The sequence below is a fragment of the Podarcis raffonei genome, chromosome 16 (assembly GCF_027172205.1).
Source record: "Podarcis raffonei isolate rPodRaf1 chromosome 16, rPodRaf1.pri, whole genome shotgun sequence".
In the NCBI taxonomy this organism is placed as follows: Eukaryota; Metazoa; Chordata; class Lepidosauria; order Squamata; family Lacertidae; genus Podarcis; species Podarcis raffonei.
Window position 1 is genome coordinate 40955158 of NC_070617.1, and position 15148 is coordinate 40970305.

Sequence of the window (15148 nt, forward strand, 5' to 3'; positions counted from 1 at the left end):
ATGGGGATTTTGGTGCAGTTTAAAAACTGCCTGCACAGTCAGTTTTGGGGTTTGGGAAACCCATTCCTTCAACACAGTTACCTAAATGCAAGGGCAGCTTCTCCCTGCCTTGCACCAGAGACAGTGGCAAGTTGATGAGGCAGTGCTGGACAGAACTCGATACTGGCAACCCCATCCTACACTTTCTCTATACTAGCTCTGGAGCATAGCAGGCCATATTTTATTCAGGTGGCGCTTCAAGATGAAACACTTAAAGAAGTGGCAAAAGCCCTGCCCCCAATGACTATGGGTAGATCACTGCCAGTTTTTTATACTGGGTAGTAGATTGCAGCTTATTTGAAGTTGGACATGCCGAGTCTAAACCACTGAGCTTCTAGGGCTTGCCACTCAGAAGGTTGGCTGTTCCCACAACGGGGTGAGCTCCCATTGCTCTGTCCCAGCTGCTGCCAACCTAGCAGTTCGAAAGCATACCAGCACAAGTAGATAAATAGGTACCACTGCAGTGGGAAGGTAAACAGTGTTTTCGTGTGCCTTGTCACTTGTCACGCTCCTCTGTGCACCAGAAGCGGTTTTATCCTGCTGGCCACATGACCCGGATAGCTGTCTGTAGATAAACGTCGGCTCCCTTGGCCTGAAAGCGAGATGAGCGCTGCACCCCAGTTGCCTTTGACTGGACTTAACCGTCCAGGGGTCCTTTACCTTTACCTTACCTAGGCAATCTCCGGATTTTAACATGCTAAATTCAGTTTTTGTCATGCAGGAATTAGAAAGGGGGTCCAGGCTTCAGACAAACTCATAACAATATGTTTAAAAAATTAACACACCAGTAGATCTTGAGAGCTAAAATCCTCTTTTTGTCACTGTCACATAGTATGGTAATGGGTGCATACTTTCTATGCATGGGTCACAGTGGAAATGAAACAATAGCCAAATGGGCACTTTAGAGGCTAGTAAATGTATTATTCCATAAGCTTTCATGAATTACCAAGAATGATGCACCTGATTAAGTAGACCTTAGCACCCCAAACCCCTTCATGGATCACTGCCTTGCCGTGGCGAAGGGGCTTGAAGAACTCAGAGAAGCTATGAACTACGCCGAGCAGGGCACACAAGATGAACAGGTCATAGTGGAGAGTTTTGACCAAACGTGATCCACCTGGAGGAGGAACCGGCAAGCCACTCCAGTATCCTTGCCAAGAAAACTCCATGGACAAAGACAACAGGCATATAAAAGTTATGACGCTGGAAGATGAGCCCCTCAGGTCGGAAGGCGTCCAACATGCTACTGGGGAAGAGCGGAGGGCAAGTACAAGTAGATCCAGAGCTGATGAAGCGGCTGGGCCAAAGCCGAAAGGACGCTCAGTTGCGGATATGCCTGGAAGCGAAAGGAAAGTCCAATGCTGTAAAGAAAAATATTGCATAGGAACCTGGAATGTAAGAACCATGAACCTAGGTAAGTTGGAGGTGGTCAAAAATGAGATGGCAAGAATAAATATTGACATCCTGGGCATCAGTGAACTAAAATGGACGGGAATGGGCGAATTCAGTTCGGATGACCATCACATCTACTACTGTGGGCAAGAAACCCGTAAAAGAAATGGAGTGGCCCTCATAGTCAACAAAAGAGTGGCGAAAGCTGTACTGGGATGCAATCTCAAAAATGATCGAATGATCTCGATACGAATCCAAGGCAGACCTTTTAACATCACAGTAATCCAAGTTTATGCACCAACTACTGGTGCTGAAGAAACTGAAATTGACCAATTCTATGAAGACTTACAACACCTTATAGAAGTGACACCAAAGAAGGATGTTCTTCTCATTATAGGGGATTGGAATGCTAAAGTAGGGAGGCAAGAGATAAAAGGAACAACTGGCAAGTTTGGCCTTGGAGATCAAAACGAAGCAGGGCAAAGGCTAATAGAGTTCTGTCAAGAGAACAAGCTGGTCATCACAAACACACTTTTCCAACAACACAAGAGACGACTCTACACATGGACATCACCAGATGGGCAGTATCGAAATCAGATTGATTATATTCTCTGCAGCCAAAGATGGAGAAGCTCTATACAGTCAGCAAAAACAAGACCTGGAGCTGACTGTGGCTCAGATCATCAGCTTCTTATAGCAAAATTCAAGCTTAAACTGAAGAAAGTAGGAAAAACCACTGGGCCGGTAAGATACAATCTAAGTCAGATCCCTTATGAATACACAGTAGAAGTGACGAACAGGTTTAAGGATTTAGATTTGGTGGACAGAGTGCCTGAAGAACTATGGATGGAGGCTCGTAACATTGTACAGGAGGCAGCAACGAAAACCATCCCCATGAAAAGGAAATGCAAGAAAGCAAAGTGGCTGTCCAACGAGGCCTTACAAATAGCGGAGGAGAGAAGGCAAGCAAAATGCGAGGGAGATAGTGAAAGATACAGGAAATTGAATGCAGATTTCCAAAGAATAGCAAGGAGAGACAAGAAGGCCTTCTTAAACGAGCAATGCAAACAAATAGAGGAAAACAACAGAATGGGAAGAACCAGAGATCTGTTCAAGAAAATTGGAGATATGAAAGGAACATTTCGTACAAAGATTACCATAATAAAGGACAAAAGTGGTAAGGACCTAACAGAAGCAGAAGACATCAAGAAGAGGTGGCAAGAATACACAGAGGAATTATACCAGAAAGATATGGATGTCTCGTACACCCCAGGTAGTGTGGTTGCTGACCTTGAGCCAGACATCCTGGAAAGTGAAGTCAAATGGGCCTTAGAAAGCACTGCAGATAACAAGGCCAGTGGAAGTGATGGTATTCCAGCTGAACTATTTAAAATTTTAAAAGATGATGCTGTTAAGGTGCTACACTCAATATGCCAGCAAATTTGGAAAACTCAGCAGTGGCCAGAGGATTGGAGAAGATCAGTCTACATCCCAATCCCAAAGAAGGGCAGTGCCAAAGAATGCTCCAACTACCGCACAATTGCACTCATTTCACACGCTAGCAAGGTTATGCTTAAAATTCTACAAGGAAGGCTCAAACAGTACGTGGATCGAGAACTCCCAGAAGTGCAAGCTGGATTTAGAAGAGGCAGAGGAACCAGAGACCAAATTGCAAACATGTGCTGGATTATGGAGAAAGCTAGAGAGTTCCAGAAAGACATCTACTTCTGCTTCATTGACTATGCAAAAGCCTTTGACTGTGTCGACCACAGCAAACTATGGCAAGTTCTTAAAGAAATGGGAGTGCCTGATCACCTCATCTGTCTCCTGAGAAATCTCTATGTGGGACAAGAAGCTACAGTTAGAACTGGATATGGAACAACTGATTGGTTCAAAATTGGGAAAGGCGTACGACAAGGCTGTATTTTATCTCCCTGCTTATTTAATTTATATGCAGAATACATCATGCGAAAGGCTGGGCTGGATGAATCCCAAGCTGGAATTAAGATTGCCGGAAGAAATATCAACAACCTCAGATATGCAGATGACACAACCTTGATGGCAGAAAGTGAGGAGGAATTAAAGAACCTTTTAATGAGGGTGAAAGAGGAGAGCGCAAAATATGGTCTGAGGCTCAACATCAAAAAAACGAAGATCATGGCCACTGGTCCCATCACCTCCTGGCAAATAGAAGGGGAAGAAATGGAGGCAGTGAGAGATTTTACTTTCTTGGGCTCCATGATCACTGCAGATGGTGACAGCAGCCACGAAATTAAAAGACGCCTGCTTCTTGGGAGAAGGGCAATGACAGGCCTAGACAGCATCTTGAGAAGTAGAGACGTCACCTTGCCAACAAAGGTCCGTATAGTTAAAGCCATGGTTTTCCCAGTAGTGATGTATGGAAGTGAGAGCTGGACCATAAAGAAGGCTGATCGCCGAAGAATTGATGCTTTTGAATTATGGTGCTGGAGAAGACTCTTGAGAGTCCCATGGACTGCAAGAAGATCAAATGCATCCATTCTTAATGAAATCAGCCCTGAGTGCTCACTGGAAGGACAGATCGTGAAGCTGAGGCTCCAGTACTTTGGCCACCTCATGAGAAGAGAAGACTCCCTGGAGAAGACACTGATGCTGGGAAAGATGGAGGGCACAAGGAGAAGGGGGCGACAGAGGATGAGATGGTTGGATAGTGTTTTCGAGGTTACCAGCATGAGTTTGACCAAACTGTGGGAGGTAGTGGAGGACAGGGGTGCCTGGCGTTCTCTGGTCCATGGGGTCACGAAGAGTCGGACACGACTAAACGACTAAACAACAACAACAACAACAAAGCACCCCAAAACTTATGCCATAATAAATTTGTTAGTCTTTAAGGTCCTAGTGCTGGTCTTTTTAATGTTTTGTTTAAACTGCACTGTGGTCTACTGTACTTTGCAGGGTTGTTGAGGATAAAAAGACTTTAAAACAGTTTGGCACATAAAGCCTTCAATAACTTGGGACCACTTCACCTGCAAGATTGCCCTACTCCACATGTGCCCACTTGACTGCTTTGATCACCAGAACTGGGACTACTGCACGTGCCACATACCTGTTCCATATTTGTAAGAACTCAGTCATTCAGTGTGGAAGCACCTGGACTTTGGAGCTTCCTGCCTATTGAGATCTAGCAGGCACCTTCGCTTTATTCTTTTTTGGTGCCTGCCAAAAATATTATTGCTTAGACAAGTCTAACTTTTATTTTGTTTTAGTTTTTGTATGTTTTATAATAGGTTTGTGAATTTTTCTAACTTTCCTTGTTCTATCTTTTTGTAAACCACTTTGAGGCTCCCCCCCCATCAAGTGGTGTATGAATCCTATGAAATAAATAAAATGGGTGCATTCAGGGGTGCACAGCAGCGGCACTGTTTTTCCCTGGAAGAAAGGCCAGAAGCGAGGAAACTGCGGGAGGGTCAAGAGGCCCGGCAGTTTGCCCCCCCTCGGGCATCTTCCCGAGGAGCCCGCTGCGCACGCCTATCGGGGAGCGACCCCGGGCTCTCTGCAGATCATTCTCAACTCCCCCGCTCTTCCAAGGGGCGGCAGCTCTAAGGAACCAAGAAGTCGGTTTCCAAGCATCTCTCTTGCCGTTCCTATCTCTAGTGGCCGGGCGGGGTTTTCTAGCAGCCCCGCCCGCTGTGCGCTGACTATTTTTGACCCTCGCTGTGTCCCGTAGCCGACTGCCACTGAGGAGCGTGCGCGCCAATTTGAGCGTCCGAGGCGGCGGCGGCGGCGGCGGCGGGGAGAGGTGCGCGTAGGCTCAAGTGGGGCTGGAGCGGGCGGGGAGGCGAGGGTTGGGGGCTGCCTTCCAGAGCTGCCAGGCGGCTGGGCTTCTCCTGCGGGATTTCTGGCTGCTCGGGAGCTGCTGCGGGAGGCGGGCCGGGAAGCAGCCTGTCCGCCCCTCTCTCCCATTACGCAGGAAAATGTAAAATGGGGGCACGTGTGACTAACACAGGACTCTCTCAGGCTGGGTTTTTTTTTAAAAAAAAGAAGCTAAAACAAACATATTAAAAATACATTTTAATAGATAAAATATTTTATTAGATTTAAGTGCAGCTATATTTTTCCAGAGGAGTAGCTACTGTATTTGTAAATGAAAAACCTAAAGTTTTGAACACTTTATTACTGTCTCTCACAGCCAATATACATAAATTATAGTGTAAAGAGCCTTAGGATTTAATGCTATTTATGATATTTTTATTAGTTAGAAAAACTGTATATAGAGTGATGTTTGTATATTGGAGGCAGGATATATTCCTAAAATAGAAGAATGGGAAAATGAGTTTCATGGTGTTGATGTTTCTGCTAAATTGACTAGTTAGTTTTGTCTTCTTTAATGTGTGTGGTATTATCTTACTGAGAACTGGAGACATTTTATTGAATACTAGGAAAAACACAGGTCGTGCCTCTAATACTGGTGATACATTTGATATGTTTAATCTTGTACTTTTAAAGTATATATTTTAAGACGTATAATCATTTTTAAAAGTTAAATTCCCCCCCCCCCGTTTATTCTGTTATAAAAGTCGCACACAACAGGGAAAGCTTATTCTGCTACATTTCTACCAGCTAAATAAATGCATTTCAAATTTTTGCCTGTGGGGACATTGCTTAAAAACACAGCATGGTTATTTTGTCTTAATACATAGGTTCAAATCATTACTTTGCTGGTCTATGTTGTTCACTAGTTTCTCTTCTGATTTTCTCCAGGTTATAAAGCCATGTGGGATACTGTGGAGCTGTTGGGTGGTGATGATACAGGGAGTGGTGCCCTGTATCAAAGAAACACCCTTGTTAAAATCACCTCGTCCGAAAAGGTAGAATTTCTTTTTGTGGCATCACTGCAAGAGAAGTCCATGTAAAGACCTGTATAATGAATAACTTTAAAACTGAACTAAAAATCATGTTGACGGATGTTTCAAAGGTGCCATTGACTATGATTTGTCCTGTCAGTTGAAATGGGACTATAACTTAGGTTAAACTACTATGGCATTATGGACTGTAGTATCTGGTCAGCATCTAGATCTTCCAGAGGGCCACATTATTATAATAAATAATAAATAGTAATAAATAATAAATTTTATTTATACCCCGGCCAAGACTGGGCTCAGGGCAGCTAGCACCAAATACATAATATGTACATTAAAAACACAAAATCAAACGATTAGTTGAAAATACAATTTGAATCACATTTAAAATCAAAATACAATTAAGTGGGAACCCACGAATCATAACTGTAGGTGTAAGGAATTAAAAGTTCACCAGGCCCAGCCACCCGTTCTGGTTCCATATGGGCCGATAGAAAGAGCCAAGGAGGCCACTTACATACAGGGTCCCATAGAAAGAAGGGGGTCAGACTGAGTCCAAACCAAAGGCCAGGTGGAACAGCTCCATCTTGCAGGCCCTGTGGAAAGTCGTCAAATCCCACAGGGCCCTGGTCTCTTGCGACAGAGCATTCCACCAGATGGGGGCCAGGACTGAAAAGGCTTTGGCCTTGGTCGAGGCCAGTCTAACCTTTAGGCCTGGGACCTCCAAAGTATTATTGTTTGTGGACCATAAGGTCCTCTGCGGGGTGTACCAGGAGAGGCGGTCCTGTAGGTACGAGAGTCCTAGGCTTGGGAAGGACATGCTAAATAAAGGTTTTGCCTGGCACCTAATTATATATATTGATTAGGTTAGGTGAGCCTCCTTGTTCTACAAACAGGGAACCACCACTGAAAATGCCTGTTCTTGTGTTGCCACCCTTGGCCTCCCGTGAGGGGGCACACGAAGAAGGGCCTCATGACGATCCCAGGGTCTAGATTGGTTCAAATGGGGAGAGGCATTGAGGTATTGGGGTCCTGAGCCTTATGTCAAGAGCAACACGCTGAATTGCGCCTGGAAATTATTTGGTAGCCACTGCAGTTGGGCTATGATTGGTGTTATGTGCTCACAATGTCTTGCCTAGGTGAGCAACCTGACTTGCATTCTGTACTAGCTGAAGTTTCCAAACCATTTTCAGAGGCACTGCAGTAATCTAACCTGGGGGTTACCAGAGCGTAGACAACAGAAGTTAGGGCGGCTATCCAGATGGGGCGTAGCTGAGCCATGCCATGCCACCAAGGCCACCTGAGCCTCAAGTAACAGTAATGGATCCAGAAGTACGCCCAAACTAGGTACCTACTCTTTCAGAGGGAGAGTAACCCAGTCAAGAGCAGGCAACCTCCCATTTATCTTGTCTAGGGAAGCATCCATTAACAGTGCCCCTGTCTTACATGGATTGAGCTTCAATTTCTTGGCCAGGGTGGATAAAAATCAATGACTTTTAAAATAATAATTAAAAAATTGATTTTTTAAAATAAAATGCTTTTGGAGGGAAAATCTTTCTACAGATAGTTTTCTATTTAAGCTACATTATACAGTGGTACCTCGGGTTACAGACGCTTCAGGTTACAGACTCCATTAACCCAGAAATAGTACCTCGGGTTAAGAACTTTGCCTCAGGATGAGAACAGAAATGGTGCTCCGGCGGCATGGTGGCAGCAGGAGGCCCCATTAGCTAAAGTGGTACCTCAGGTTAAGAACAGACCTCCAGAATGGATTAAGTTCTTAACCAGAGGTACCACTGTAGTCCAAAGGCTGTTCATCAGAAAATAAGGATTTACTTTAATTTTTTGATAAATGAATTCCATTAATCCATTCACAATGTCATGCTCTTCCAGAGGTTTCTGTAAGATTATTTGGGGCAGTTTTTCTAATGAGAAGATATTATCACATATGCTTGTTTTTGCAGTTCTCAAAAGTGTGAATTTGTGCCTGCAGAGATGACATGCCTTTTCTTCACAGGAAAAATGTTATAAAATAAACATACAGAGTTGAGGAAAAAACCTTAATCCCATTGTTCCTTTGCAAATTCATATTCACAGAATCAACCCCTTATCTCTTAAATGCTGAGTTCCAAGAGGTTCAATGAATAGTGGAATAGATCTGCACAAGTAGCTAAGTGTGAAGCAGTAAAAATGAAAGTGCAAACCTTGTGAGCAGAATACTCCACAAATCTTGGGATCTTTGTGTAATGATTGTGCAACTCAGACTTGAGGCAAGTGCTGAAGGCTCTTCAGGGCTGGCAACCTCTTCCCGATCCCACTGGGCTCCAACAACTGCACCAACACTTAACTGTACAGAATACACACTTGAATCCAAAGCAAATCCAAAGAGGGGTTGTGGTGGTGGAAATAGTAACTGGGATCTGGAAGTCCTTGGTGAGACTTTGAATTGCTTGCCAGACAACTAATAAGAGCTCACTGGTTCCAGGTCCTTCTCCCCAGAGCTTGCCTGACATTGTCCAAACAATAAAGTCTACCTGGAACTTCGGTCCTGCAGCAGGAATCCCTGAACTTCTCTGCTCCAGTCCTTTGCTCCCCTTTTCCAGCTTTCCAGCTGTTCATTCTGCAAGCCTGTTCCAGCCTGGGTCTACCAACTGTATCTCCCCCCTCCCCCCGCACTCTAGAAAAAGAAAGGCCAGCCTCTCCAAAGCCAGGGCTGCTGGGAGATATAGCCCCTTTTAGATTCCATTACATTTGTGTGTAAGGTCTAAGTTTTTTTTAAAAAAAATGTTTAACCACATCAGTTAACAAACATGGATACATATGCTATGTTATCATTTTAGTTAAATAAATTATTTAAATTGTTATTAAGGAAATTTGTTTTTTCCCCTCCTTCCAATAAAGTACAGCAGAAAAGTTGTCCAAATATGAAGTTAACTTATTAAACCTCACAATTTCATAATTATCGGTCTATGTATTTCTAATAGTATAACCAAATCAGTAATTTTTTATATAACTGTAAAAACCACTATGATAATTTGTTATTCCAAAAATGAAACATTAATCTGGTTGTAAATATTAAGATTATACCAGCAAGGATGAGCCTTTCTGTAAAATAGTGATTTAAATCAAGTCTTACTGACTAGTGATTTAAATTGTGATTTAAATAGATTTTATTTAAATCAAATCCACCCTGTTCTTGGCTCTCATCCGGTCCACGACCGAGACAAGACATCGGTCCAGTCAGATGCTAGATTTTGTGCTAGATACACACAGAAAGTTACAACACACAATTTAATCTGGACAGGCTGCTTATCTGTTTGTATTTGTAAATAAGTTCTGTTTACGTTCAGATGCTTTCTTTTATTGGTCAGGTTTTGTCTAACCCAAAGTTATATGGCTGTTCCTCCAGTGATGGATGTGTGTTGGTGGCTGACAGAACAGTGGTGGTGCTTGATAATATTTGCCAGTCTCTTAAGATGTTTCTTCAGTTTGGTGAGCTTACCATTTTGTATCTTGAAGCAGCCATAAATTGAATACTTGGAACTTTCAACATAGTGTACCTCAGTTTGTTTTCTTAATTAAAATCTGTGCTCTGATCTGGAGTTTTGCATGTTCTGTGATATGGTTTTGAAGTCCTGAACACAGGAACTCTTTCCCCTTTGAAGGAAACAGATCAGCCTGGTGTTGTCGTGCCCTTATAAAATCACTTGATCAGGGCAGTGGCTCTCAGTATTAATGTTGGTATATTATAGACACATAGCCCAAATTTTTAAACGTTTGTCAAAATAATTTTGCCATCTTTTGACCTATGAGTTGTTAAGACAGTAATAACTATCTAGTATTTCCCACAGCAGAGGAGTGTATGAGGCAAAAATTCACTGCATCTCGTTATGTAATAATACATCATCATTTCTGAATATAGTCACCTGTTGTGGTATCTGAATACTTCTTTTTAAAACCTTTTAGAGACTGAGGTGGAAGTTGTTGGATTGTGTCAAGAAGCACAGTTTCTTGTGATTGGGGAGAGAAGTGGAAACCTACATCTGATTCATGTATCAACAAAGCAAACCTTGTTAACTAATGTATGTAGCTTATTTCTTTGTTGCTTCTATATAACAGACATTCTTAAATATATGAAGTGTAAGTTGCCTCATACTGGTTGCATTGATATGTGACGCTAAACCCTGGGGAATAAACCTAGGTGAGCTTTGGCTCACGTATTGCCTCCTTCCTTTTCCTCCTTTTGCTGATTGCAAGGAAGAGATTGGAAGCTTTTGCTTATATTTTCAGCTAACTGTAGTTACTCATTTTGTCCAAGAACTGTGGTTAGGGTTAAATATAGTTTAGGGAAATAAGGTAGGATTGTAAACTATTGTTTGAAGTTGGCTTTCTCTCTAAACCATAGTTAGTTCTAACCATAGTTTGTCTGGATTTAAACATAGCAAGTAACCATAGTAGATAAGAGGTGTGGGAGAGTGTGTGAGCCCTGAGGCTTGGTATGTAATACTAAACCATAGTTCAGTGTTACTTCTGAACCATTCCAGCCCAGTTACATCAATAGTCCAGTGTCATCAAATCAGTTTAATTTCCTGCTTTGCTATCAGAGGTCTATTTCACTAGAGATGCTGATAATTGAACTGTGGGACTTATGGGTGTGAAGCATATATTCAACAATTGAACTTTAGTTTTGGTATCCTGGTGAATTTCTGCTGTTGATGTGCTGACTGATTTTAAACTAATAGATACTAATGTAATTTACAAAATTCATGATTTGAGTAGGATTAAATTAATATGTGGTGTAAATTACATTGCTTTTTTGAAACTCATTCTAATAACCTTTTTTTAAATTAAAAATGTGTTTAGATGTTGGTTCAAAGATCTTCAGATGACAGGACTTATCTGAATCTTATTCTAGAAAAAGATAATGAAGATACAGGTACGATATTTTTTCTGAATAAACTCAGGTTTTTCTCTTGTAAGCTCAGGTTGAGTGGGGGAGGGGAGGAAATGTAATGCCATAGAATTCTGCCTGATACAGGATGCTTATATGATGCTGATTTGAACTTGATTCTGTGAATTTTAATCATATTTCAACTTGTGCACCCTTGATTATTTTTATTTACTTTGATTTCAATTACCTTGGTGTAAACCAAGTTTTCTTCCTTTATTTGCTCATGTTTGGAGATGCCAGGTGGCAGTTCCTTTACTTGAAGAAGATCACATGGACACAATTTGATAACCCTTGCTGCGAAGACTTCTTGATATTTACCTTGTCTTTGGTTATTTTGATAGGAACCTACCATGCATTTATTCTCACAAACAGTGGCTTCTTCTACATTACGCACCTCCCATTTGCCAAAACTCAGGAAGGTAGGACAATGTTGTTTTAGATCTAAAGCCTAATTGTGCATCATTGCATGGAAACATGTAGTAAGAGATGGAGTTTTTCTTTCTGCTTTCTGTAATGATTAGAATCTAAGGTTTGTAATGTGCTGAGCACCAACATCTTAATACTGCAGGAGCAAGAGATTTTGTTTAAGCGGTAATTGATTATGTGTATTAATTGAATTGCACTGGCTTTGATAATCTTTATTGGTTTGTAGTATTCATAGATTAATAGAATCATAGAGTTGGAAGAGACCACAAGGGCCATCGAGTCCAACCCCCTGCCAAGCAGGAAACACCATCAGAGCACTCCTGACATATGGTTGTCCAGCCTCTGCTTAAAGACCTCCAAAGAAGGAGACTCCACCACACTCCTTGGCAGCAAATTCCACTGTCGAACAGCTCTTACCGTCAGGAAGTTCTTCCTAATGTTTAGGTGGAATCTTCTTTCTTGTAGTTTGGATCCATTGCTCCGTGTCCGCTTCTCTGGAGCAGCAGAAAACAACCTTTCTCCCTCCTCTATGTGACATCCTTTTATATATTTGAACATGGCTATCGTATCACCCCTTACCCTCCTCTTCTCCAGGCTAAACATGCCCAGCTCCCTTGGCCGTTCCTCATAAGGCATCGTTTCCAGGCCTTTGACCATTTTGGTTGCCCTCCTCTGGACACGTTCCAGTTTGTCAGTGTCCTTCTTGAACTGTGGTGCCCAGAACTGGACACAGTACTCCAGGTGAGGTCTGACCAGAGCAGAATACAGTGGCACTATTACTTCCCTTGATCTAGATGATATACTCCTATTGATGCAGCCCAGAATTGCATTGGCTTTTTTAGCTGCCGCGTCACACTGTTGGCTCATGTCAAGTTTGTGGTCAACCAAGACTCCTAGATCCTTTTCACATGTACTGCTCTCAAGCCAGGTGTCACCCATCTTGTATTTGTGCCTCTCATTTTTTTTGCCCAAGTGCAATACTTTACATTTCTCCCTGTTAAAATTCATCTTGTTTGTTTTGGCCCAGTTCTCTAATCTGTCAAGGTTGTTTTGAAGTGTGATCCTGTCCTCTGGGGTGTTAGCTACCCCTCCCAGTTTGGTGTCATCTGCAAATTTGATCAGGATGCCCTTGAGTCCATCATCCAAGTCGTTGATAAAGATGTTGAATAAGACCGGGCCCAAGACAGAACCCTGTGGCACCCCACTAGTCACTCTTCTCCAGGATGAAGAGGAACCATTGATGAGCACCCTTTGGGTTCGGTCAGTCAGCCAGTTACAAATCCACTGAGTGGTAGCATAGTCAAGACCGCATTTTACCAGCTTCTTTACAAGAATATCATGGGGCACCTTGTCAAATGCCTTGCTGAAATCAAGGTAGGCTACATCCACTGTGTTCCCTTCATCTACCAGGGTTGTAATTCTGTCAAAAAACGAGATCAGGTTAGTCTGACATGACTTATTTTTCAGAAATCCATGCTGACTATTGGTGATCACAGCATTCCTTTCTAGGTGCTCACAGACTGTTTGCTTAATGATCTGCTCCAGAATCTTCCCTGGTATTGATGTCAGACTGACTGGGCGGTAATTATTTGGGTCCTCTCTTTCCCCCTTTTTGAAAATAGGGACAACATTTGCCCTCCTCCAGTCTGCCGGGACTTCGCCTGTTCTCCAGGAATTCTCAAAGATGACTGCCAGTGGTTCTGAGATCACATCTGGCAGTTCTTTTAATACTCTTGGATGCAGTTCATCTGGCCCTGGAGACTTGAATACATCTAAACTAGCCAAGTATTCTTGTACTATCTCCTTAGTTATTCTGGGCTGTGTTTCCTCTGCTGAATCATTTGCTCCAAATTCTTCAGGTCGGGCATTGTTTTCTTTATCGGAGAAGACTGAGGCAAAGAAGGCATTGAGGAGTTCAGCCCTTTCTGTGTCCCCTGTTTGCATTTCACCATCTTCTCCTCTGAGTGACCCCACTGTTTCTTTGTTCTTCCTTTTGCTACGAACATACCCATAAAAGCCTTTTTTGTTGCTTTTAACCTCTCTAGCAAGCCTGAGTTCATTCTGTGCTTTAGCTTTTCTGACTTTGTGTCTACACGTGCTGGCTATTTGTTTGAATTCCTCTTTGGTGGTTTCCCCCCTTTTCCATTTTTTGTACACATCCTTTTTTAATCTTAACTCAGTTAAAAGTTCTTTAGATAGCCACCCTGGCTTCTTTAGGCACCTTCCATGTTTCCGTCTCATTGGTATTGCCTGAAGTTGTGCTTTTACTATCTCCCTCTTAACAAACTCCCAGCCATCATGAACTCCCTTTCCTTTTAGTATTACTGTCCATGGGATCTCACCCAGCACTTCCCTAAAAGTCAAGAAATTGAGTCCTAGTATGCTTGGCTGCTCCTTTCCGCTGTATAGTAAACTTCAGAAGAGCATGATCACTCGCGCCTAATGATCCTTCCACTTCTACCCCACTAACCAGGTCCTCAACAGGTTCCTCTTGTTGCTTCTCCCACTTTCTGGACAATGAAGTTGTCTGCAAGGCCAGTGAGGAATCTGTTTGACCTTATGCTCTTGGCTGAGTTTGACATCCAACAAATATCCGGGTAATTGAAGTCCCCCATTACTACTATCTCCCTTCCTTTTGCATGCTTGGCCATCTGTTCCAGGAAGGCATCATCTATGTCCTCCGTTTGGCTTGGGGATCTATAGTAAACTCCCACAATGAGGTCACTGTTATTCTTCTCCCTTAATTTTGACCCAAATGCTCTCACTTTGGCTTTGAAGTTCTAAATCTTGGATCTCTTCACAGGTATACACATCCCTGACATATAACGCCACTCCTCCTCCTTTCTTGTCTGGTCTGTTTCTCTGAAATAGATTGTATCCCTCCATTATTACATTCCAATCGTGGGACTTATCCCACCAGGTATCAGTGATGCCTATTATGTCATATTTAGTTTGCTGTACCAAGAGCTCAAGCTCATCTTCTTTATTTCCCATGCTTTGCGCATTAGTGTACAGACATTGAAGTCCATTAATCATTCCCCCGTGTCTCTTATTTAAGGATTTTTTCCTCCCACCACTAGGTCTGCGTGCTAGGTCTGCGTATTCAATGCAGACCAATTTCAATATGTTTGCTTTAGAGAGCCAACAATAACCACACAACTGCTGCAATTGTAATATTTATAAATGAATGCAGGATACTTTTCACATGACCTTGAGCAGGACTTCAGGAACATTTAGTGTTACTTTCACAGTATCACAGCTTGTTGGGGTGTATTAACCAGAGATTGTAGTTTGCAACTAACTGGTTAGTTTAACAAGTTGTCTTCATAATCCATGGCTTGATGTTGGCTTATTTTGAAACTAACCAGAGTTTGTTGTAAACTGAGATTTTTGGTTTCTTCACAATTATAATCTGGGATTTTGTGAAATTCAAATTAAATGCTACCAAATCCTCACAATCTTTTCAGAGGAGAATTGTGTGTGTGTGTGTGTGAGAGAGAGA

The 15148-nt window shown here is 42.4% G+C and overlaps 1 protein-coding gene across 8 annotated transcripts in view; it reads left to right on the top strand.

Moving 5' to 3' along the window:
• The first annotated feature begins 5460 nt into the window (after nt 1–5460).
• Nucleotides 5461–15148, top strand: part of KNTC1 (kinetochore associated 1) — a 90830-nt gene continuing 81142 nt past the window's right edge. For 3 of the 8 annotated variants that reach the window (XM_053369980.1, XM_053369984.1, XM_053369981.1), the window contains exons 1-5: nt 5465–6278; nt 9641–9761; nt 10236–10351; nt 11133–11205; nt 11562–11639. In XM_053369980.1, coding sequence (XP_053225955.1) covers nt 6183–6278; nt 9641–9761; nt 10236–10351; nt 11133–11205; nt 11562–11639 — 484 coding nt within the window. In that variant the 5' untranslated portion in view covers nt 5465–6182. Of the gene's footprint in view, nt 6279–9640; nt 9762–10235; nt 10352–11132; nt 11206–11561; nt 11640–15148 lie in introns of those variants that run through there. The other 5 variants (XM_053369985.1, XM_053369988.1, XR_008328099.1 and 2 more) reach the window with 3 other exon arrangements.